This window comes from Schistocerca cancellata, chromosome 3 (assembly GCF_023864275.1).
Source record: "Schistocerca cancellata isolate TAMUIC-IGC-003103 chromosome 3, iqSchCanc2.1, whole genome shotgun sequence".
NCBI lineage: Eukaryota > Metazoa > Arthropoda > Insecta > Orthoptera > Acrididae > Schistocerca > Schistocerca cancellata.
The window spans coordinates 545,355,995-545,381,720 of record NC_064628.1 but is presented as its reverse complement, the minus strand read 5'-3'; the positions used below and the strand labels follow the sequence as shown (position 1 = coordinate 545,381,720).

The window sequence follows — 25,726 nt, the reverse complement described above, 5'->3', positions numbered from 1 at the left end:
TTCAGGCATGGGATTAGTGAATTTCTCTCTAAGACAGTTGAAGAGTTCCAGCTGCCTGTATACTCTTTATGCATACCAAATTCACCCCCAGTCGTTCCACAGCTCTTTTGTGGGTAAGTACATGGCACTTTGTGGGGTCCCAAGCTATTTCAACCTTTCTTCTCTGCCAGCTGCCATGCCCTTCCCCATATCCACTCCTTCCCATCCTAGCTGCTCCTCCCCTTCCTGCCCTCACCCCCTCTTTCTCCCTCAGTGCTTCCATTTATGACGACTCTGCTATTCCCTTGGTTTCGCTATTCCTTTGTTCCTCCTTCAGGTTTGAACTCCCTTTTTAAATTATGTTTACATAGTGCGAGCCATTTGGCGAAGAACTCTTCCCCCTCCCACTTCTCCCCTTCCTTCCCTGATGTAGCCCCCACCCACGCTGTTTCACCAGCATGTGTAGCCAGTCTGTGTGGTGGGACTGTTACGTACCCATCTAGCTGAGACTCCTGACAACACAGGGATCACACTTCCAGTACCTGAGCTGGGATGGGATTGGTTGCTAATTTTTTTTTTGAGGCATTCAAACTCCCACCAGTGACTGCATTGTCAGGTGGCACTTGTCACAGCTAGCTAGTGCTCATGTGGTGGGTCCATGATCAGAGTAGGTGGTACCAGGATGGACGCTCTGCACATGAAATGTGCTAAGCTTCATCCTTCTGGCTGCACTTCCATGGCTCTCTCTTCAGACAGACACTGTTTGCTCTCTGTCCCTACTTTTGCTTCCTCAGCCTCCCTCTCCCTGGCCATCCACTAGGAGGAGAGCCAGGCGTACTGGCTTGGGACGAAACCCTTTCGCCATTTCTTGGTTTGTTCCAAGACAGACATTGAGACTTCTGCCAATATCAACCTGCTCTTTTTTGTGGAATGTATTAAAGAAAAATTTGGTGAAATTGACTCACTTTGTAAGATATTATCTGGTTTCCTACTGATGAAAACCTATTCTGCCAGTCAATGAATTTCCCTTAATGCTTGCAAGCACTGAGGAAATGTCCTGGTGAGCATTACTCCTAATCAGTCGTTAAATACAACCTAGAACATTATTTTCAACAGGGACCACCTCCTTCAATCTGACGAAGGACATGGGAATTGTGTGGCATTCATTATGACCAGCGAGTTCAGAGAAGTCTTAAGGACAATCTCATTGTTACTAGCACTTTCATCTTGGCTTTTGAGAGGGAGGGGGGGGGGAACAGTCAAAGTTACAGTTTACCGTTGTGATGTGAACACCTATATCGCGCCTCCCGTGCGCTGTTTTCAGTGTCTCCAATGTGACCACGACTTCATGATGTGTGACATATCCTACATGCAGTGACTACAGCTGTGCTGTCCAATTGGGGAGTTCTTGCACCTCACCACCCTAATGCGTGAACTGTTCTGGTCCACTTTCTCCTTGATCACCAGATTGCATGACCAATAAAAAGGAAAGGAAGATTCAGGAATTCAAAACTCACAACTGTGTGTCCTCCTCTGAGGCCCAACAGAAATTTGACGATCTCCACCCAATACCCTTAATGTCTACGCTTGCTCCTGTTGCATCATTTCCTCCTTATCTCCGTCCTGACCCCCTTCCCTTTCCACCTTCCTGTAAGTTCCCATTCCCTCCCCTCACAGAACCACTCCTTCTCCTTGGCTGGAGAAGAAACCCTCTTCTGTAGCTCCCTCTAGGAATCCCCTCCCCAATATCTCCAGAACCAGAAGCATGTTACTTCAAGTCAGGCGTGAGGCCTGTCGCTCTGTGGGCCTCAAGGCTGCTCATTCTCCTTTGGATCCTGATATTGCTGTGACTTGCTCTCTTGCTGACCACACCACCTCTTGTCCCATGACATCAAAGGGGGTGTCATCCCTTGCTCTCAATCAGGAACCGATCTTAAATCCATGGCTGCCACTCTCTCCTTACCTGTGACAGACAGATCTGGCACAGTGACCAATTCTGGTCTGCTTGATGTCCATCTGCCGTGGATCTGTAGTGGTTACTATCGTCATCTTCTGGAACTGCAGTCACTTCTTTCTCTCTACTGTGTATTGCTGAAATCTCTTTTTGTTGATACTCATTAGCCACTCTTCATGGTTTCCAAGCCTTCTGCCCAATCAGTTGGCCCTTTGCAAACCTCGAGTGATGTCTGTGCCTTAGTCCAGACAGATATTGTTAGTTCTGGGTTCCTCTTCATACTGGGCTGGAAGCGGTGGCCGTCCAGATCTACACTCCTGGAAATTGAAATAAGAACACCGTGAATTCATTGTCCCAGGAAGGGGAAACTTTATTGACACATTCCTGGGGTCAGATACATCACATGATCACACTGACAGAACCACAGGCACATAGACACAGGCAACAGAGCATGCACAATGTCGGCACTAGTACAGTATATATCCACCTTTCGCAGCAATGCAGGCTGCTATTCTCCCATGGAGACGATCGTAGAGATGCTGGATGTAGTCCTGTGGAACGGCTTGCCATGCCATTTTCACCTGGCGCCTCAGTTGGACCAGCGTGAGACGACGCTTCATCCAGTCCCAAACATGCTCAATGGGAGACAGATCCAGAGATCTTGCTGGCCAGGGTAGTTGACTTACACCTTCTAGAGCACGTTGGGTGGCACGGGATACATGCGGACGTGCATTGTCCTGTTGGAACAGCAAGTTCCCTTGCCGGTCTAGGAATGGTAGAACGATGGGTTCGATGACGGTTTGGATGTACCGTGGACTATTCAGTGTCCCCTCGACGATCACCAGTGGTGTACGGCCAGTGTAGGAGATCGCTCCCCACACCATGATGCCGGGTGTTGGCCCTGTGTGCCTCGGTCGTATGCAGTCCTGATTGTGGCGCTCACCTGCACAGCGCCAAACACGCATACGACCATCATTGGCACCAAGGCAGAAGCGACTCTCATCGCTGAAGACGACACGTCTCCATTCGTCCCTCCATTCACGCCTGTCGCGACACCACTGGAGGCGGGCTGCACGATGTTGGGGCGTGAGTGGAAGACGGCCTAACGGTGTGCGGGATCGTAGCCCAGCTTCATGGAGACGGTTGCGAATGGTCCTCGCCGATACCCCAGGAGCAACAGTGTCCCTAATTTGCTGGGAAGTGGCGGTGCGGTCCCCTACGGCACTGCGTAGGATCCTATGGTCTTGGCGTGCATCCGTGCGTCGCTGCGGTCCGGTCCCAGGTCGACGGGCACGTGCACCTTCCGCCGACCACTGGCGACAACATCGATGTACTGTGGAGACCTCACGCCCCACGTGTTGAGCAATTCGGCGGTACGTCCACCCGGCCTCCCGCATGCCCACTATACGCCCTCGCTCAAAGTCCGTCAACTGCACATATGGTTCACGTCCACGCTGTCGCGGCATGCTACCAGTGTTAAAGACTGCGATGGAGCTCCTTATGCCACGGCAAACTGGCTGACACTGACGGCGGCGGTGCACAAATGCTGCGCAGCTAGCGCCATTCGACGGCCAACACCGCGGTTCCTGGTGTGTCCGCTGTGCCGTGCGTGTGATCATTGCTTGTACAGCCCTCTCGCAGTGTCTGGAGCAAGTATGGTGGGTCTGACACACCGGTGTCAATGTGTTCTTTTTTCCATTTCCAGGAGTGTATTTAGACTCTGGGGTAATGATATACAGTCATTATCTCCCCCCCCCCCCCAAGACACTTCTTGCTCTCTCTCAACAGCTCCCACCCGCTTCCGTTCCCTTGGGAATTTTAATGCCTGTAACCCACTGTGAGGTGGTACCTGACCACTGGCTGCATGACTGCAGCAGGATTATTGAAGACCTGCTAGTAAGGCTTCATCTCTGCCTCCTCAACGCTGAAGCCCCCCTCACACTTTAGTGTGGCACACAGCACTTTCTCAACTATTGATCGTTTCACCTGTAGCCCTAGATTCCTCTGGTTCGTTCAGTGGGCAGCTCATGACAAGTAGTGCAACAATTATCATTTTCTGGCTGTCTTACTTATTCTTCAGCATCACTTACCTGAACACCCTGCCAGGTAGGTCTCTACTAATTCAGCTTGGGATGCCTTTTTCTCAGCTGCCATCCCAACCATTCCATCACCCAACAGCATTGATGAACCCGTAGGAGTTTGACCACCAACATCATCATTTTTGCAGCTGCTGCAGCAATTCCTTCGTCCTCAGTTTCTCCCTGACTTAAGAATACCCCTTGAGGGATCCCCAAAATTGCTGTGGCTATTAAAGGCCAGTGTCATGCCCTCCAATACTACAAATGGCATCCATTTCTCAACCACCTCCCAGCCTTTAAATGGCTTCTTGCACAGGCCTGTTACCTTCTTAAATGCCAGAAATGTATTTTTTGGGAACAAAATGTCGCTGCCATAGGATTGCATACTCCCTCTTTGTAGGTATGGGCAAAGATCAGGCGCATTTTTGGCTGTTGTCCTTCTAAATATGTCCTGGGAATTTTCCTGAATGGTGTTATCCTTATGACCCCAGACTCCATCGCTGAGCATTTTGTTCACTATTTCACCCGAGCCTTAGTGTTGGTCCACAGTCCACCTGTGTTCCGTCTTCTTGTACACCATCTCGAATGACTCCCTTTGTGTTTTATTCCCCATAACCTGGAGCCTTATAAGACCGCATTTAGTGAGTAGGAATTCACCAGCACTCTTTCCCGTGGACCAGACTGGCTAACAGCCAAATGCTTCAGTGCTTATTGATTGCTAGCCAACGTCATATACTTCCCCTTTTTAACTGTCTCTGGAGCAAGGGGGAATCTCTCCCCAGTGGCAATAGGGTGTTGTTATTCAAATTTTGAAATCAGGTAAACAGCCTCTTCGGATGGACAACAATCATGTGATCAGTTTAATCAAAGTCCTCTGCAAGTTACTTGAACATATGATGAGTCAAAGGCTGTACTGAATTCTTGAATCCTGAAATTTTTGGTTTTGACCCAGGGTGCTTTCTGCCATGGCCACTCTACTACAGATAATTTACTTCACCTGGTGTCAGATATATGAAAGGCTTTTGCACAGTGTCAGCACCTTGTTGCAGTCTTCGTCAATCTGCATAAAGCTTATAATATCACATGACAGCACAGTACCCTTGCCACTTGATGTGAGTGGGGAATCTGTGGCCTACTCCTGATTTCTATCAGGAACGTTCTTTCGTGTCATAATTTTCAGGTACAGGTTGGTGCCTCCAGTAGCACTTGCCGCCACTTGCAGGAGAATGGTGTTCCGCTGGGTTCTGTTTTGAATATCCCTCTCTTGTTAGTGCTATCAAAGGTCTGGTGGTGGCTGTGGGGCGCCTATGTTATTCTCCTCTTTGTATGCTGATGATTTTTGCATTTATTTTTGTTTGTCCGCAATGGACATTGCTGAACGCAAACTGCAGGGATCAATACACCAAGCACGGGCTTGGGCTCTCATTCCAGCTTCCATTTTCCAGCTTTCAAGACCTGTAATATGCACTTCTGTTGTCGCCTCACAGTCCATCCCCATCCTCATACCTTGAAGGCCAATCCCTCAGTTTGGTGGACTCCCATCATTTTTTTGGAATTGGTCTTTGATGCCTGGTTGACATGGCTTCCCCATCTTTAACTAAAATGGACATGTTGGTCACACCTCAGGTTATGAGAGTCTCGCATGTGGCTCAGCATCACCTTCAACATTATAGATGCAGGTTCAACTGGCACCTGATGCCTTTTGGACTAGCCCCTTGCTCAGCCTCCTAGGAGAGGCAGGGTTCCACTGTAGTGGTTGTCCACCAACAAAGTTGGTCTCTTATGCGTTATGCATCCGCTGCTCGCCGGAGCTCCTGACCTACCATTTCCTCCTTCCAAATGTGGAGATCCACCTCCCTCAGTGACGGCCCAAGTCTGGGGTTACGAGTGTATAAAGTCTCATTTTTCTGAACTCTACCTTTTCTCTCTCTGTGCCTTACACCACCGTGATGCGTCCCCCATTCATTGCTCTGTCTTGACCTATGATGATGACAAGATCTGAAAGACTCAGCTCCACCACCAATTCTTTTCATTCTCAATTGGTGGTTCAGAAGTAGTCTGTACTGATGGCTCGATGGATGCTGGTCACACTGGCTTTGCTCATATTCATGCAAGATGTAATGAACTCTACTCTTTGCCGATAGTGGCAGTGTTTTCATTGCAGAATTGGTAGCCATCTCTTGTGCTCCTGAGCATATCCATTCCTGCACCAGTGAGTCCTTCCTCACGTGTAACAATTCCTTGAGCGCTTGACAAGCTCTTGACGAGTGTTATCCTTGCCATCCCTTGGTCCTGACTACCCAGGATTCCCTTTTTGCCCTCTAGCAATGTGGACTCTCGGTGATCTTTGTCTGGACCCCGGGTCATGTTGAGACCCTGAGGAATGAACTCGCTGACAGGCTATCCAAATTGGCTAGTGGCAGCCTGTCTCTTGAGATTGTTATTCCTGAACTGGACCTTCAATCGGTGTTAGACCGTCATGTTCTGAGGATCTGCAACACGGAAGGGCATGGCAATAGAGGAGACCACAAACTTGTGGAGGTCTTCCATTTCTTGCAAGGACTCCATTATCCTTTGCCGGCTGTGCATCGGCCATACTTGGCTTACTCATGGTTGTCTCCTTCGTCGCAAGGATTCGTCCCACTTTCATTGTGGCGCACGATTTTTCTTCAGTAATTCACTTCCGGCACATTTTGTATATAACATGCTGGAAAATTGAGAACAGATGCTATGGTACAAAGCAGTAAAAATGTCTAAAAATATCAAGATATTGCAAAAAGTTAGGTAGGTCAGTGGTTTTGCCTTAATAACTGTTTTTAGCGCAGTTTTGTGCACAATGCATAATAGCAAATGATTTAGAGGATTTAATTTCCTTCAAGTTTCATATAAAATATTTATAATTACTCCCTAACACAACAAGAAATTTTGAATTAACAATTTTTGTGAATGTGGACTTGAAACCGAAACACCATCCTCAGTCAGAAATTATATTCTTGAATGTAATATTATCTTTAATCCATTATGTATGAAATAGACACTGATGTGACAAAAGCCATGGGCACCTGCTAATATTGTGTCAGACCACCTTTTGCCCATTGTTGTGCAGCAACTCGACGTGGTGTGGACTGAACGTGTTATTGAAAGCCCCTGAAGAAATATTGAGCCATCCTGCCTCTGTAGCCGCCCATAATTGCGGAGTTGTGCAGGATTTTGTGCAGGAACCGACTTCTTGATTGTGGCCCATAAATGTTCAATGGGATTTGGGTGGCCAAATCATTTCCTCAAACTGTCCAGAATGTTCTTCAAACCAGTCACAAACAATTGTGGCTCGGTGACATTGTGCAGTGTCATCCATAAAAATTCCATCATTTTTTGGGAACATGAACTCCATAAATGGCTGCAAATGGTCTCTAAGTAATTGAACAATACCAGAGGATACTGCCCATTCCATGTAAACACAGCATACACCATTATGGAGCCACCACCATCTTACACAGTGCCTTGTTGACAACTTGGGCCCGTGGCTTCGCGTGGTCTGCAGCACACTTGAACCCTACCATCAGCTCTTGCCAACTGAAATCAGGACTTGTCTGACCAAGCCACAATTTTCCAGTCATCAAGGAGGCCAACGTATGGTCACGAGCCCAGGAGAGGCGCTGCAAGGGATGTCACAATGTTAGCAAAGGCACTCGCTGTCATCTGCTGCCATAGCCCATTGATGCCAAATTTTGCGACACTATCCTAATGGATATGTTTGTCATATGTCCCACATTGATATCTGCCATTATTTCATACAGTGTTGCATGTCTGTTAGCACTGACAACTCTATGCATATACCACTGCTCTTCATCATTATGTGAAGGCTGTCAGCAACTTGATTGTCCGTGGCAGGAGGAAATGCCTGAAATTTGGTATTCTCACCACACTGCTGACACTGTGAATCTTGGACTATGGAATTCCCTAATAATTTTCAAAATGTAATGTCCCAATGGTCTAGTTCCAACTACCATTCTGCTATCAAACTCTGTTAATTGCCATTGTGCAGCCATAATCATATCAGAAACCTTTTCATGCGAATCACCTGAGTACTAATGACAGTTGCTCCAACCCACACACTGTTATACCTTGTGTACATGATACTACCGCCATTTGTATATGTGCGTATTACTATCCCGTGCCTTTTGTCGCCTCAGTGTATACAAGTAGTTCATAAAATTCATGTAATTTCTGTAACTATTTTTGAAGAAGAAAAAAACAAATTTTCAACACTTTCGCACATATTTACAGTTCAACAAAATACATTTAAAAATAGATCTTAAATTGTATTTTAGTTATACATATAAAATTTTGTGTATTTCTTTGGTTTTTGTTCAGATGTAGTTGATGTGTACAATTTATCACTTTGTCAAATAGGCAGCTGATCATCTAGCTCGTTTTCTTTGATGTTGAATTAACCTCTGGTCCATTACCATATGATATAAATCCACAAAGAACACATACAATGGAGCATTGAAGCACTGGTTTTTTGCAGCTGTATTTGTTGCCACAAGTGTTTTTGCATTGGCATGAAATAAAGTTCAGTATTGCCTGAGTATCTGGTTCATATTCGTTGTCATTGGAGTTGGACCACCACTATCCTTTTTCCAGCCCCACTTCAGGGCATCTTTTTCATACACCACCCTTGTGGCTAAGTTCTATGTGCATGCCATTGAACTGTATCCCTTGTTGCAGGTATGCGAGCAAAATAAAATTTGGTATTTATAGCAGCTTTAGAAAAACAAAGGTATCACAAGTCATCTACAGAATTATTTGAGACACCTGCATAAAGTGCTACAAGGGAATTTTCAATTGCTTCCATGGTCTTCTCTTTCTCTGCAGCTGGATCTTTGAAAATGTAACTTTTTTCAGTGGGAATCATCACTCTCAAGTCTGATGCAAAATTTGGTTTTCTTCTGTCCAATCAGAGTGGAGATTGTATCGCATCCACTTATAACATGGAAAAATGCCATTGACAGTTTATTGTTTGGTATCTGTGGAAACATGGTACCACCAAAGAGAACTTCTGCACAGGGTTGTAGCCTGGAAAAACAAGTTTTTTTCAGTTCTTTTTGTGTTCCTTTTATTTTCTTCTGTGACGTATCAATCAAAAACTACCATACCATTTTCACCATGATTTTGCTATATATAGGTCACAAATCTTTTAAAAATAGCAGAAAAACATTTTCTCTGATTCCAGTGAACTCTGTGTAGGAGGTAGCCACCATCTACATCATCACCTTTGTTGCTCTTTCCCATTTCTAAGTTAGTTGGTAAGAGCATGAGGACAGAGTAAAACGTGGACTTTATCTTTTTGAAAATGCCTTCCTCAGAAAAAAAGTGTCAGTGAAAAGGGAATAAGTTTGTACTCAAATTATATTTTCAGATCGTCATCCGACTGCTTAGAGATGATCATCCTACAGAAAAGCATGAAAGGATCCAGAGCTAGTTTTCCTTTTTTCATGTTTATATGATCAACACCCATTGCCAGAGAAGCCATTGCATCTTAACATCGTAAATGCATGTTCTCAAATTTTCTGTTCACAATTCTATTCATTCTGTAGAATTAACCTCCCAGAATAGATGTTTTCATGTCTTTGCCCCCAATCACACTGTTATTTATTGACATTAAGTATTTAACAATTGGAAAAGAATTGTGACTGGAAAATCACTATGTTGGTATACTGAAGTCACTATTATTCCTGGCTATACGAGAACATCCACGTCTGTATGTTGTTCCGTAGTAGCCAATTCACAACTGCAGAAGTTCTCAGTTTCAACACAAGCATTTTATAATGCAGCTAAGACCAGCACCCAGGGAGTGAGAATGCGGTCCGTTATACATCATCCATGAGTCAGCCTACCAGAAAATGGTTCAAACGGCTCTGAGCACTATGGGACTTAACTGCTGATGTCATCAGTCCTCTATATAGAGTTGCAGTATCTTTGCTTTTCTAAAGTTGCTACAAACACCAAATTCGATTTAGCGTGACTACCTCCAACAAGGGATACAGTTCAATATCATGCATGTAGAACTTATCTGCAAGTTTAGTTATGGATGGCATATGAAGAAGATGCTTCCAAGTGGGGCTGGAAGAAGGATATTGGTGGTCTAACTCCAGTGACGACGAATAATGAACCAGGTACACAGACATTGTTGAATGTGATTTCATGCTAATGTAAAAACACTGATGGCAACAAATGCAGCTGCAAAGAAAAAATAAATAAGTAAATAAATAAAAACAGAACGTCAATGCTCCATTGTACTTACACATGTTCATGGGGATTTGGATAATATAAGCACCAGAAGAAGAATTCAGTATCGAAAAAGATAAGTTACATGATCCACTGCCAATTGGTTAAGTGATGCATTGTACACATCAGCCATATCAGAATGAAAATTCCAGAAATTAATGAATTTGTAACTTAAAATTTTGTATGTATTATTAAAACAAAATTTAAACTCTATTTTTAAACTATATTTTGTTGAACTATAAGAATATGCAAAAGTGTTGAAAATTTGTGTTTTTCTTTTTCAAAAACACTAATTCCCCAAAAATTACATGAATCATGTGAACTAAATGTAGATATTGCATATGTAATGGTTTAAAGATGATATTAAATTCATGAATACTATTTTTGACTGAGTATGGTATTTTCAGTTTTGAGTCCACTTTCACTAAAATTGTTAATGCAACATTTCTCATTTGTATAAGGAATAATTACAAATATTTTGTATGAACCTTGACGTAAATTAAATCCTGTGAAACACTGGTTGTTGTGTTTTGTGCCCAAAACTGGCCAGAAAAAGAAGCTATTGTGGCAAAATCACTGACATATCTAACTTTTTGTCATTCCTTGACATTTTTGCAGATTTTGACAGCTTTGTATCTCAGCAGATGTTCCATATTTTCCAGCATGTTGTATGTGAAACTTATAGGAAATTCAACATTCTCTAAAATTGTTACTAGCATATTTTCAACTAAAATGCACTGGAAGCAAGTTATCGAGGAAAATCTGAAAAAGTGCCATTTGTATCTCAGCAGATGTTCCATATTTTCCAGCATGTTGTATGTGAAACTTGTAGGAAATTCAACATTCTCTAAAATTGATACTAGCATATTTTCAACTAAAATGCACTGGAAGCAAGTTATCGAGGAAAATCTGAAAAAGTGCCATTTCTTAGCAGTTTATCAAGATGGCGGAAACGCATAAGGCGAACAAGATCTAAATCTTGGATATTTCACAAGAGGAGCAGTACATACAACATCCCTAAAAATCAAAATTACTCTGCCTTTTATAATCCAACCCCTTTTCAGAACTATCTCTACTAGGCTACTTTTGTTTTCAGCATTGATAATAACTCTCTTTGGCAACAAAATAACAGTTGTGTGACTTGTAGTAATTTAGTCTGAGAACCTGAGCAGAACAAACCAGTTGAAAATTTTTGCAGATATAAGTGCCTTAGTCATAGGTCTTGAGCAGCAGATAGGGAACATCTGCTCCAGTTTTACAAAGCTTCTATGAAAGCCTGACTAGATGTTGGCTGTTTGGTGTAAAGATCAGCAAGACCTACTTATCTTACATCCATTAGTGCTGTTTAGTGAAGGAATTTGTCTGACCACAGGTATCAGCTGCTACACCACTGCCATCTTGCAGCAAACACTCATGACATATCAAACATGTAGGTCTCATTCTGTTCCATAATAACTGTTGCTTGACCTTTGAGCAATAAGACATTTGGGACAGATACCAATTCTAATTCAGTGTTGAAGTCATCTGCCAACCTGGGTACTGAAGAGGCCAAGAAATGCTTTAAATTTACTGAGATTCAGAATGGACAGCATTCTTAGGTATGTTTAGAGATTGCATTTCTAGGTATTTTTTTAACTCAACATTTTATGACCTTTTAAATGAGCACTACAATTACATTTCAGTTTTTGCAGCTGAGGACGATCGTGGAGACACTTTTGACTTGTCTGTGGTTTTCTTTGAGCATGTCCTCAAGATCCATTTACCAAATAAATTTACAGTAATTGATTTGGAGTAAAATGTGATTGTGAGGGCACTGGAATACATATGGCATATTCATATTAAGAAAGTCATCTTTCTTGATTGACTGTGCATTCTTCAATCTATGTAACACATTTACCCAACAGAAAAACAAGTCCAACTTACCCAGGAACCTTTCTTTGCCTGCAGAGGCTGGGGAAGGGAAAGGAGGTGTCATTTTCTGTGTATGAGACCACATGCGAATTCAGGGAAATGAAATAAGAGATTAGATAACAATGGAATGATGTACTTAAAGTACTGTGGTTTTATATACTGTCCTTTTATAAGTTATAGTCACTGTTGATGTATAGAGTTATGAGTTGGCGGAATGAATAGTGGCTGTAAGTGACAACAGCTACAGAAGTCAACTTCTTGGCTGTGACATACTTCCCTTCCAACCACAGAGATGAGAAGAAATCCTTCTCACTTACCTGTGGGTGGGACATAGTCCAGAATGCATGGTTTCTAACTCTAGTGATAGGACTCTTCAATATGCAGTGCATGTGGCATACAGAATTCAGTAAGCCACACTTTAACTGAAAGAGGAAAGAGTCCTATCACCAAGTGATCTACCCTCCATTTTAATAGATGCCAAGACAAATGTGCTTTCAGTCCTAAGATTTTGCAAACTCCCCAGTCAGTTTCCTAAATTATTAAGAAGAGCGTCGAATGTGTTGTCAAGGTTATTGGCTCATCGAGGTTTTCTGTAAGCAGTGATCCACATTTTCATGAGTTGTTGTTTTAACATTATCTTTGTACTCTGTCCAGATTTTTTGGTCACTCTTCAAATTTACATCTTGCACGATTCTGTGATTATGCCAATCAACCCAGGAGGGTTCCTAAAATTTTTTTTATTTTTAAAGTTTTACACATTGAATCGCATTTCTCTTGGATTACTTTAGCAAGTGTGCTGATAACCTTCTCATTCAGCTATTTATATGCACAATAAGGATGCCACATTCTTCTCTACAGGTCTCTCCCAATACAATCAGCAGAGATCTGTCCTCATACAGATGTTTATGTATCGTAAAATACCAGTTTCATAAAACTGGTTACAGTCTATAAAAAGCCCCCACTAATACAATGTGTTCTATTTTTCAAAGGTTCGACATAAATATGACGGTGGGCTAGCTTGGTTCACTTGAAAATTATGTACACTTGTTGTGTACTCTTTGATTGAAACATTTACTATCAAACACTGCACTTAAAGAAGATTTTCTATAAATTATTTAGATCACTCATATTTGGATATAGTTTCCTGTAAAACTAAAATCACTGGTCTTTTTAGTACTAATTAATTCCACCCAGTTTGTCATAAGAATATTTGAATTTGTTAACAACTTGTTTATGCAGGGGTCCTAATGTGTTGTTTACAGAATTCATGTAACTTCAGTCTAGAATAAGCATTCTGTCACTTAATGAAAGTTCACCGTGATTGACTCTCAGGTGCAATTAGCACATTTAGGAGTGCATAGTTTTCCACCAAGGGGTCACAAGAATTAAGAAGTTAAATCTCAGAAGAATCAGATAAGTGGATAATTTTCCAAATAAGTTTCTGTGAAATAACCAATTTTGCCAAGCAGGTCCCACACCTTCAGGTTTCAAAAGAAATAAGTGGAGGGAGGATGTCACAGTCCTTTGCCCTTTATAAACTACTTTCTTGCTAATGAAATCACACCTCCATTATTTTTTGTATGCATTATTTTTGTAGTAACAGTACAATAATTTGTTTAATTTATTTTCAGTATATATCATCTTTGCTTGTGGAGAGCCTAGAACCAAAATGGAACATTGGTTTGAATAAAGCAATATTTGGAATAGCTGCTGAGAAACACCATAATGTTGGCAACATCGAAGAGTGTGAAGAACATGGATTACGAAGTGCAAGTGATGCGCAACCAGGCTCTTCAGCAGTCAACAAAACAGTTTCTCCTGGCAAAAGAAAGCCTGAGGACACCGCATCAACTAGTAGAAGCACTCCTGAAGCAGAAAGAAGTGGGAAAAGGGCAATGACAGATAACACTGACAACTCACAAAGTAGTAAAAGTAAATTAGTGCCACAGACTCGTAGAAAGGCTATTGAAAACAATATTTATAAAAAGAAGCAAACAGGAGTTAGTTTGGATATGGATGAAAAGATAAAGCTCCTCACATCATGGAAGCAATTTCTTGCCATGGTTCTAAAACATGCAGAAATATCAATGTCTGCATATCAGAAGGAGTTGTTGTCACATGATTTAATGAGTGTTTTACAACTGGAGGTGGGAAATGATGATGCACGGCTGTTTACTATTTTGGCGGAAGCGTATCTGCTTGTAGTTAATGAGTGGCATTGGTGAGGAAACTATTTTATATCTATGAGCTTTGTATCTGCACTTAGGTGGTCAGTTATAAACTACTTACTTCTTTCTTTCCTTCTTTCTTTCTTTCCTTCTGGTTTCAAAATAGTGTGACTGACTGAAACATCTGCTAATTTCTTTCTTACTCACTTCTTTTAAATTATGTGACTAACTGAAACATCACCAAATTTGAGCTTAAAACATTGATCATATGTTTTACTGTGTGTATACTCATTAGCTAAAGATAAATCTTAGATGTGATAGGATGCAAACAATAATATGGGTAAAGACAACTACATAAAAAGAAAGTCCAATTTTTAAATTATGTAGTTGAGCTACACCAATGAGGGAATGTAGCTCTTTCTAATTACATATTCCATACAAATGCACATGAGTTGATTATGACAGAAATCTGTTAGTGTAGACACAAAAAAAAGTGATTAGTAAAGAGAGTGAGTCAAATTAGTAGACACAGGAGGTTTTTTTAAATTGACATGACATTAATTACTAGTCCATGTCACATGCACCTGTTTGTTCAAAGATGCTAAAGTTAATTGATATAATTCTTTGAAGATTAAGTAACACTCAGACAAGAAGAAAGTTCTGTATATAACTCATAAAAATGTTCAATTTGTCTGAATTAGAAAATTGAGGTGGTGTCATGTATAAAAGAATTGGGACAGAAATCATTATAAGCACTTACATAGTAAACAGAAAATTTATTATATTGATACCAATTGTTGTTCCTTTTTTCCCCTCCTCCTATGATTCTGTGTTTTATCTTTGTGGCATGTCTTACATAAAGTGCTTTCAATTTCTTGATTTATGACATTCATGTAACTGGTACTGCATCTGGAGATTACTTGCCATATACGCTAGTTAAATCTATTATGAACGAAAAGTTGTCTCTTTGTAAAAGCAATTTTTTCATCTAGTTACTTACCTTTTCAAACAGCTGTATATATTTTTGCTTTCATAGTTTAGGTGATTGTGCCACTTACACATAATTCTCCCTGCGTATCTTAGAAAAAGAAGCAAATGTGTTCTTAATTATGAGTAGTGTTCTGGTTAACAAAAAAACTTTTCAATTTTCAGCACATGCCACTGCAATAAAGAACTTACAAAAGTGCAGTTAATGAATCTGCTTCAGTACCTAGTTGTTTCATATTCAGTCATGACACAAAATGTACGAGAACTTATATTGACATTGTGCATCCAGTTGTATGGAAGGTGTAGTAAGCAACTCCAAGAAGGCAAGTAAAATTATTTTTTTTTTTTAATGGATACTGAGTAACTATGTTATTCTGAAATTTTAGGAAAAATCCTTATAATATTGATTACTTATTGCAGCAGATGAATCATACCAAACTCAAGTGCTAACTTACACAGACTAGACATATTCCCAAAAGGACACACAGTGACCATCTTGTAATTTTATATTTTTGTTCTCAGTATTAAATATTTCTGCTTTTAATAATAGGTCAAAATAGGTAGTAATACAATTTATATGGCCTGTGGCTGATATATGAAGTTAGAATTTTTTATTTCAAATGCTAGGATTTTCAATAAACAATTAATTAAATCCAAATATAATGAATAAAAACTACAGAAACTAGACTACGTGAATTTGTAGTCAAATATCTTGTATCATTTTTGCCTGATTTGCCACCATTTAGAGGACTAACATGTTGAAATATGTTGTAACAATTCCCATTTCAGAATATATTACGTAAGAATTCAGTTATGTCACAAAAGTACAAATTAGTTTTCAAATGACCCTTTACAAAGGAAAATCTAGTAGTGCTGTCACAGTTTAACTATCACATCACTATATTACGGATATTAGTGTCAATGACATTGAGAAACAGCTGAAATCTCTGGAATTGAGCAACGCCCCACTGATGCTGAGAAACAGCCGAAATCTATGACAGAACAAGGCCTCAGGAACCAATGGACTCCCTGTTAGATTCTATAAATAATTTGTATGAGAGTTAATGCCTCTTTTAAGCATTATATACCATAGTTCATGAGAACAAATAATCTATGACCTGTAGTTGGAACAAGCACAGGTCTCTTATGTGTGTATGCAGGAAAAGTTGAAGAAGTGTTTCACAAATTAGCCGACCACGATCAGTGTCAACCATTTGTTGTAGAATAGTTATTGATAATGTAATGTAAATGTATCTAAAAACAAAGATGATGTAACTTACCAAACGAAAGCGTTGATATGTTGATAGACATACAAACAAACACAAACACACACACAAAATTCAAGCTTTCGCAACCCACGGTTGCTTCATCAGGAAAGAGGGAAGGAGAGGGCAAGACGTAAGGATGTGGGTTTTAAGGGAGAGGGTAAGGAGTCATTCCAATCCCGGGAGCGGAAAGACTTACCTTAGGGGGAAAAAAGCGCGAATGAGCCTCTGCGCGGCTCTCACTCGCTTATATAGTATATGCAGTATCGTGGACTTAGAAAATTTTCACAGTGCCAGCGCAGAGGCTCATTCGCGCTGCTGCTTCTGCACAGGCATCTGCATTGAACGCCGCCACGATGCCTTACAGGAGAATTCGTTGCCATTCTAAACAGACAGTGTATAAAACCATCGAGAAACATTGAGTTCGCCACAACAGCTGGAGACAAGAAGAACCGCATACCAGTTAAGAGTGTTGCTGCTACCGCACTTGTCGACGGACCTTGTGTTTTCTGTGGTTGCAGACTTAATTTTAGTATTGATATTAATGATACATTTTCACATGGTAATGGTTGGCTTACTGTAGCCATTGTACGTGGAGGTACAGGAGTACCTACTGTTCCAGGACTTGAAAGTTTTGTTGATAGAGACATTATTGCCTATCGTACCTACCATATAGCAGAACTTGCAAATAAAGACTTTCGTAAATCAGCTTATATGTCTACTTCAGCATTGTCTTTGTATACTCGTAGTAAGAGAAAAATATCTGTTAATGAGTCTGTGTTCATTTGGGTTAAAGGTAAGGGAGTATGTGAATATGTAAAGTTTGTTGGAGACTGTACTTTGTATTTTCATAAATAAATTTATTTCCATTCAAACTGATCTGTAGCGTAGCTGAGAACCGGTACCGCGCGCGGGAGTGTATACCTGTCCTTTTTCCCCCTAAGGTAAGTCTTTCCGCTCCCAGGATTGGAATGACTCCTTACCCTCTCCGTTAAAACCCACATCCTTTCGTCTTTCCCTCTCCTTCCCTCTTTCCTGATGAAGCAACCGTGGGTTGCGAAAGCTTGAATTTTGTGTGTGTGTTTGTGGTCTATCAACATATCAACGCTTTCGTTTGATAAGTTAAATCATCTTTGTTTTTAGATATATTTTTCCCACGTGGAATGTTTCCCTCTATTATATTCATATAATGTAAATGGATACATAAAAATATCTACTCGGCAAGTGGCGGCAGGGGAAAACACACACACACACACACACACACACACACACACACACACACACACAAAAAGGCTTTAACTTTTACCAGCTTTCGAAGCCAGTGACTCCTTCTTCTGGCGGAAGAGTTGAATGGGAAGGAAGAGGGGTGAAGAAAAAAGTCTGGAGAGGTTTAGGGAAAGGGGCTCAGTTCAGAAAAGTAACCCAGAACCCCGGTTCAGGGAAGACTTACCGGACGGGAACAGAAGGAAAGACTGACTCTTGGGGACTGTACCTATAGAGATATGAAAACCTGAGAGCTTAAAAGTGGAAGACAGGATAATATGCAAGACAGGTATTACTACTGAAACATTGTGCATGAGGTAATAACATTGTATGTAACAGAGATGGGTGAGGGGATGTCGAAAAATAGACAGATCCGAAAATGAAAGATGGAGTGAAGAAAGGAATATAAATTAAGGCCAGGTGAGTGGCAAGAACCAAAGACACGTTGTAGTGCTAGTTCCCACTTTGGGAGTTCTGGGAAACTGTTGCCTTGGGGAAGAATTCAGATGGCATGTGTAGTGAAACAGGCAACGAAGTCATGACTGTCACGTTGTACAACATGCTCTGCAACAGGGTGTTGTGTGTTGTCTGTATACACCTTCTGCCTATGCCCATTCATCCTGACTTATAACTGGATGGTAGTCATGCCGAGGTAAAAGGCCGAACAGCGTTTACATAACAGCTGGTATATAACGTGTCGTTTCACAGCTGGCTTTCCCTTTGATAGTATATGTTTTACCAGTTACAGGATTGGAATAGGTGGTGGTAGGAGGATGTGTAGAGCAAGTCTTGCAGGGGAATGTTCCCAGGGTAGGGAGATGGGTGCCGAAGGAACGTACAGTCTGACAAGGATATTGCGGCAATTGAGAGTGTGATGAAAAGCTATTCTAGGTGTGGTGGGTAAAATCTCAGACAAAATGGATCTCATTTCAGGGGATGGTTTTAGGAAGTTGTGTTCTTGTCGAAGTAGCTGATTAATACATTTAAGAGCAGGATAACACTGGGTGACAAGTGGTGTGCTCTGAAGTTGTTTTTTGGAGGGATCGGTAGTACCCATATTGGATATGATGGCGTGGGAAATCTGCTTTTCAACTAGGCTGTTGAGGTAATTACGTCCAGTGGAGGCTGAAGTGAGACTGGTGGTGTACTGCTGTAAAGAGTCTGCATCCGAACAAATATGTTTGACTCAAATGCCAAGGCGTATGGGAGGGAATGTTTGACATGGAATGGATAGCAACTGTCAAAGTGTAAGTATTTTAGTAGGTTTGATGTGGACGGAAGTGTGTAGCTGGTCTTACATACAATGCACTTAGCTTTTCACTTTTATTAACTCGTGAACGATGGTTTAGTAGTACTGTCTGTCTTGCATATTACCCTGTCTTCCACCTTGAAGCTCTCAGGTTTTCAAATCTCATCCGGTGCAGCCCCCACCAATCAGTCTTTCCTTCTCAACCCTTCCAGTAAATCTCCCCTGACTCGGGTTTTGCACAACTTTCCTGAATTATACCCCGTTCCCTAAACATCTCCAGTCATTTTCCTTCACTCCTCTTCCTTCTCATTCAGCTCTTCTGCGAGAACAGGGAGCCACTGCCCCAGAAACTTGTAAATGTTAAACTCTTGTGTGTGTGTGTGTGTGTGTGTGTGTTCCCATGTCGCTGCTTGGCGAATAGATTTTTTTATCTGTCAATTTCCATTGTGTTAGAATAGTGGGTCATGTTCTGAGCTCAAAGGTAATGAAGAATCCCAAACAGAATGACTTGTTCCATGTCAATAAGCATGGATTCTGAAAACATCGGTCATGCAAAATGTGACTCATGCTTATTTCACATGACAAACTGAAAGCAGTGGATCAAGGCATTCAGGTAGCTGCAATATTCCTTGGTTCTCAAAGAGCATGACTCAGTATCTCATTAACATCATCTGGAGCTGTTGTTGTTGTTGTTGGTTGTGGCGGCGGCGGCGGTGGTGGTTGTGGTTTTCAGACTGAGGATTGGTTTGATGTAGCTTTTCATCTAGTCTATCGTGTGTATACCTCTTTATCTCCACGTAAGTACTGCAGTCCATGTCCACATGAAACTGCTTGTTGTAGTTGAGCCTTTGTCTCCCTCTACAGATTACAGATTTTTCTGCCTCCCCCCCCCCCCCCCCCTCCCTAGCTTAATTCAGTACCTTCTCGTTAGTTATCTGCTCAGTGTACCTAATCTTCAGCGATCTTGGTAACACCACATTCCTAAAGCTTCTATTCTGTCCATATATATACTGTACAACACTACATCAACTTTACTATTGTCGTCATAAGTTATTTTGCTTCCCAAATAGCAAAACTCGTATACAGCGTTTACTGCCTCATTTCCCAATCTGTTTTGCTCAGCATTGGCTGATTTAATTTGACTATATTCCATTGCCCCTGTCTTACTTTTGTTGCTGTTCATCTTGCAATAACTTTTCCAAGACATTATCCAGTACATTCAACTTACCTTTAAAGTTTTTGCCATATCTGACTGTCATTTGCAATCCTTAAAATTTTTGTTTCTTCTCCCTGTACTATAATCATTTTTCCAAATGTCTTTCTGGTTTCCTTTACTGCCTGCTTCACGAACATATTGAATAATATGAGAGACAGGCTAAAACCTTGTCTCACCCTATTTTGACTACTGCATGTCCCTCAGCTCATATAGTTGTAGTCTGGTTATTGTACAAGTTCCAGTCAACTTTTCTCTTCCGCTATTTTATTCCTGTGACCTATAAAATTTCAAAGTGTGTGTTCTAGTCTACATTATCAAAAGCAATCACTAAATCTGCAAATGAAAGAAGTTAGCACACTCTGAATGCACAACAATGTATGAAAGATTCCATATGAAGAATGCCTCAAGACTGGACCATTTTCCAATGGTAGTCAGTTACTGTCTTTAGATGTTTCTTAGATGGTTCAGTCCATCGTGAATTGTCCTAATAGATTCATACCTATCCGGTTCTCGGTCAGCTATTCTTGTAAACTAGAGCTACATTTTCTCTACATGCCCATGTCCACAAATACAAGTTTCAAGGTTTTCCTTACATTATGACAGTACTGCCTCTTTCTCTTGTGTATTGTGCCTTGTAAATCTTTCTGTTTCTTTTAGTTGTTATTTGTAGTTTGAGAATCATTGTTCCTATACCACTGATCCCAGTATAAATGTGGACATCCTCAAAGAGGACAGGTCTGTTTGTTGCTAAGAGATCTAATATACTTCTGTCATGAGGGAACATTCAGACTCTCTCTTCATAGGTAGTTTTCAGATAAAGCATTTAATATTATTTTTGAGGCTGTTGTGCCATGTTCACAATTTACAAAACTGCAACTATCCCAACTGATTGTTGGCTGAGACTGGTGATCTGTAGTAGAAACCCTTGACACTGGGTATTGCTAAAACATCCTCATACACAGCTTCAATTTCTATCTCAGTAATTTTGAGTTTCTTCTGTACTGTGACAAATATATTGCCACTATTTCCTATTGGCATAGGATTTTGATACACAGTTAGTTTTAGCTGAACAAATCTCACTGCTGTCAATTTTGGTTTTGTAGCCAGCTTTTTGTAACTAATATTATGTGAGCTCCACTTATTCTTAGGAATGCTTCCAACTCTTGGAAATTATTACAAATGTTTTGGCATTGGGTTTCTAGGATTTTAGCAGTCTCATTGATGAGGGTCATTTCTTTGATATCTCATACCAATACTGAGGTCTGTTATTACTATCATTATATGGGTAGGGAGGAGAGTCACACAGTCTAAAAGTCCCTTGTGTATGCCCCACACACAGTCATCTACCTGGGCGGCAGCTCCTGCCATGTAGTGCATCTGGGACCCATTTATGATGACCATACAGTTCCCAATACTATGGTGTAAATGTAGGAAGTCAAATCCTAGCTTGTTACAGAATATTCAAAGTCTCTGGTTCAAGCATTCCACTTTACTCAGTTCTGATAACAACACTGCAGTTTTGAGCTTTGATGAAATTAGGCCCTGTAGAGTTTGGCAAGACATGACTTAGCAGGGTTAGGGTCATAGTGCTCCTAACCAAACTTCAGTACTTCCAAATCTAAGAGTTTGGTCCATATGCAATGCTGCTCCCATGTAATGCCATCATGTTCCCCGTCATTATCATAACTTGTCTTGTCAGTCTGTCAATCTTCATATCATCTATAATACCTTTAGTTAAGAAGGTAGCAGACATTGACTTACCATGCTGTCTTCAGTGTGAATTCAAGAGCTACCAGTCTATATCTGTTCCCCATAAAGTGATCCATGGAGATGTTTAACTTACGAGAACCAGCATGGCCTGTACATCTAGAAGAGACATTAGGATCTGCCGTTTTGTCTCTCTTATGCATTCTCGTTGTTGGTTCGGGGTTAGAATAGGCCCAAGATATTCCTGCATCTCGTAAGAGGCGACTAAAGAGAGTCTCCCAGTTTTCAACCTAATCACTTGATGGTCCCCTTTTAGGGTCTGTCCTACACATCTCCCAAAATTATCTGAAGAGTAGTGAGAGGGTAAACAAACAAAGTAGTAGTCTGATAGGAAACTGGAGACTTGGGTGGCCTTTGCACCACCACTCTCTAATAGTTCTGCGTCTGAGGACGAGATGGAGATTCTGACATCCCCGAGTTCCTAGATCTCACAGACACCTCAGACACAATGGCGCTGGGTGTGAGCACTCATCTGCTGGTGGCAGGTGACCCTGAGGAGTAATCTGCCTCCTTGGTACCTTCATGTCTTCCCAGGTGACAGAAAGTGTCATACTCCAGTGGATTTGCATTGGTTTCGTTTCCCACCTGCTTGAGTTAGCACTCTTTAAGTGTCACACCTGCTTTTTGTATGGGCCTTCTGAAAACCTGGTTTCCACAATGTGGACCCCCGCCCTTCATGGCTATTAGGGATACTACAAAAACCATACTGGCTGTGACAGACTGTCAGGTGGAGTTTGTATCTAAGTCCGTACCTCTGTCTGTAGCAAACGTGTGCCCCCTTCAAAGACATTTATAAGCAGTGGCTGTCAGGGTGAGGACAATGCAGGAAATTACCATCTGTAACATGAACCTTCTCCAGATGGTGAAGTGCCACACCATGTATTAGCTGCACTAATCTCCCAACCACCCCCACACCTTTTCTATTTCTGGACGATTTTAACGTCCATAAGCCTTTATAGTGGATCTGAGATTACTGGCCATGGTAAAAATATCAAGGATATCCTTACTCAATGCAGATGCCTCGACTCATTTCAGTATGGCACATGGCACATACTCAGCCATTGATCTCTTGGTTTGCAGTCTTGTCCTTCTCCCGTCTATCCACAGCAGAGCTCACGATGACTTGTGTGGTAGTGACCACTTTCCACTCTACCTTTCCCTACCCCAGCATCACTCATCTGGACGCTTGTCCAGGTGGGCTCTTACCAAGGCTGACTGGGACGCTTTCACCCCTATTATCACCGTTGAATCTGCATTGCATGGCAATATCGATGTGGTGATCCACACCATCACTACTGCCATTGTTGCCGCAGCTGAATTTTCCGTCCCTTGTTCCTCAGGTTGCCTCCGGCAGAAGTCGATACCTTGGTGGTCGTCTGAAATTGCTGTTTCCATTAGAGATTGTGGGTGAGCCCTTCAACTTCATAAGCATCATCTGTTGCTGGAACATCTCATTGCCCTCAAATGGCTGTGCGTCCGGTTCTGTCAGCTCGTCAAATGACAGAAGCAGGAGTGTTGGGAAAGATACATCTCCACCATTGCCACACGAACCTCTCCTTCCCAGATTTGGACCAAGTTCAGATGCCTTTATGCATATCAGACTCCTATAGGTATACCTGAAATTTCCACACATGGAGCTGTATATGCCGGTCCAGACCAATTGCTGAGTGTCTTGCCGAGCATAATGCTTGCACCTCTGCATCTGAGAATTACTGCCCCATCTTATGTCTCCTAAAACAGTGGGTGGAATGATAACATCTGTCTTTTGCTCCATGCCACCCTGTGCCAGATAATTCTACCTTCAGTGAGTGGGAATTCCTCAGTACCCTTGTGGATTGTCCTGACGCAACCCCTGGTCCTGACCGCATCCATTCCCAAATTATTAAACATCCAGCAGCGGATTATCAGCACCACCTCCTTGCCATCTACAAGCACATCTGGAGCAAATGGTGAAGTCCCATCGCAATGACGGGAAAGTATCATCATTCCAGTGCTAAAGCCTGGTGATAACCCGCTAGATGTGGATAGTTATCATCCTGTCAGCCCCACCAATGTTCTGTGCAATGTATGGTGAGCCAGTGGTTGTGTTGCCTCCTCGAGTCTTGGGGTCTCCTGGCTCCGTCCATCCCAGGGCAGTTTTTGGGAAGGTCTCTCCTTCACTGGCAACTTGGTCTATCTGGAGTCTGCCATTCGAATGACTTTTTCTCAGCGTCAACACCTCATTACCATCTTTTTTGTCCTGACAAAAGCCTATGATCCCACTTGGCGACACCATATTCTTGCTACTCCATGTGAGTGGTGTCCCTTGTGAAACCAAGTTGATGTTCATGCCCAGACAGGCCATTTTCAAAGTAAACGGCTGCTCAAAACAGGCCACTCCATGCAGACTCAGGCTGATGGCCAGTGTCACACTGTGGGGGACATTCACATGGGCTTCCATGGGACCTGTGGTAGTAATCTGAAGCACCATGACAGCTGTGAACTATGTGAACATTATTAGGGACTACCTGCATCCCTTCATGCTGGATGTCTTCCGTTCCATGTACAGTATTTTCCAGTGTATAACATTCTGTGTTACCAGGCCAAAACCATGCTACAGTGAACATGATAGTGAAATTATGTTGATGACTTCCCCACCAAATTCATCTGATCTGAACCTGATGGGGCATTTCTGGTATGCTATTGGAGCCCAGATGTGTGCTGACAAAACACTGGCCTATACTTCTTGGGAACTGTGTGACCTGCATCTGGGATAATCTAATAATGATGGATATTGGAACACAGTATTAGGGGAAGGAATGGAAGGAGAAGTTACGAGAGAGTATTGGCTTCATGGCAGGAATGAGAGAGGAGCAAGACTAATTGAGTTCTGCAGTAAACTTCTGCTTGCAGTAGTAAATACGTGATACAAATTTCAGGAGAAGAAGATGTATTCTCAGAAAAGACCTGTAGGTACAAGAAGATGAAATCACATACTGGATTGTAAGGCACACTCAGAAGTAGATATACACTCAGATCACAATTTTGTAATGATGAAGAGTTGTATGAAGTTAAAATCATCCAGAAGGATCAGTGTGATACTCAGGTACCAAGGACTAATGGCATGTGTTTGAAGATTTTAAGGCTATAGGTAGTGTGATGATTAAGCATTTCAGTTGAAGAATAATCAATACTTCTAAAAAGGGCACTCACAGATGTTGGATTGACAAACAAAGATACAAGGAAGGTAACTGCGAAGAAGCATTGGGTAACGGAAAAAATACTTCTACTGATCCTCAAAAGTAGGTAGTACAAAAATGTCCAGGGACAGAGAAATAGACAAACATAAGTCATTTAGAAGCGAAGTAATCAGGAAGAGCAGGGATTATGTGAATAAATTGAAAATAGAAATATGGTCATTGCAAGGACTGATTCAGCAGGTAGAAAACTCAAAACAGCCTTGGCCGAAAGTAAAAGCAATGACATCAATATTAAGTTTGTAGTGGAATTTCCACTGTTAAGTGTGGAGGACAAAGGAGATAGATGGAAGGATTACATTGAATGCCTCTACGAGGGTAAGGACTTGGCTGAGGACGGGATTGAGGAAGAAATGGAGTCA

At 41.7% G+C, this 25,726-nt stretch overlaps 1 protein-coding gene across 1 annotated transcript in view; it reads left to right on the top strand.

The window, feature by feature from the left end:
* The window catches only part of LOC126175382 (nucleoporin Nup188), a 294,589-nt gene that overhangs the window by 199,709 nt on the left and 69,154 nt on the right, over positions 1-25,726 (top strand). Inside the window, exons 17-18 of the mRNA XM_049922156.1 lie at positions 13,845-14,434; positions 15,534-15,691. Coding sequence (XP_049778113.1) covers positions 13,845-14,434; positions 15,534-15,691 — 748 coding nt within the window. The remainder of the gene's footprint in view (positions 1-13,844; positions 14,435-15,533; positions 15,692-25,726) is intronic.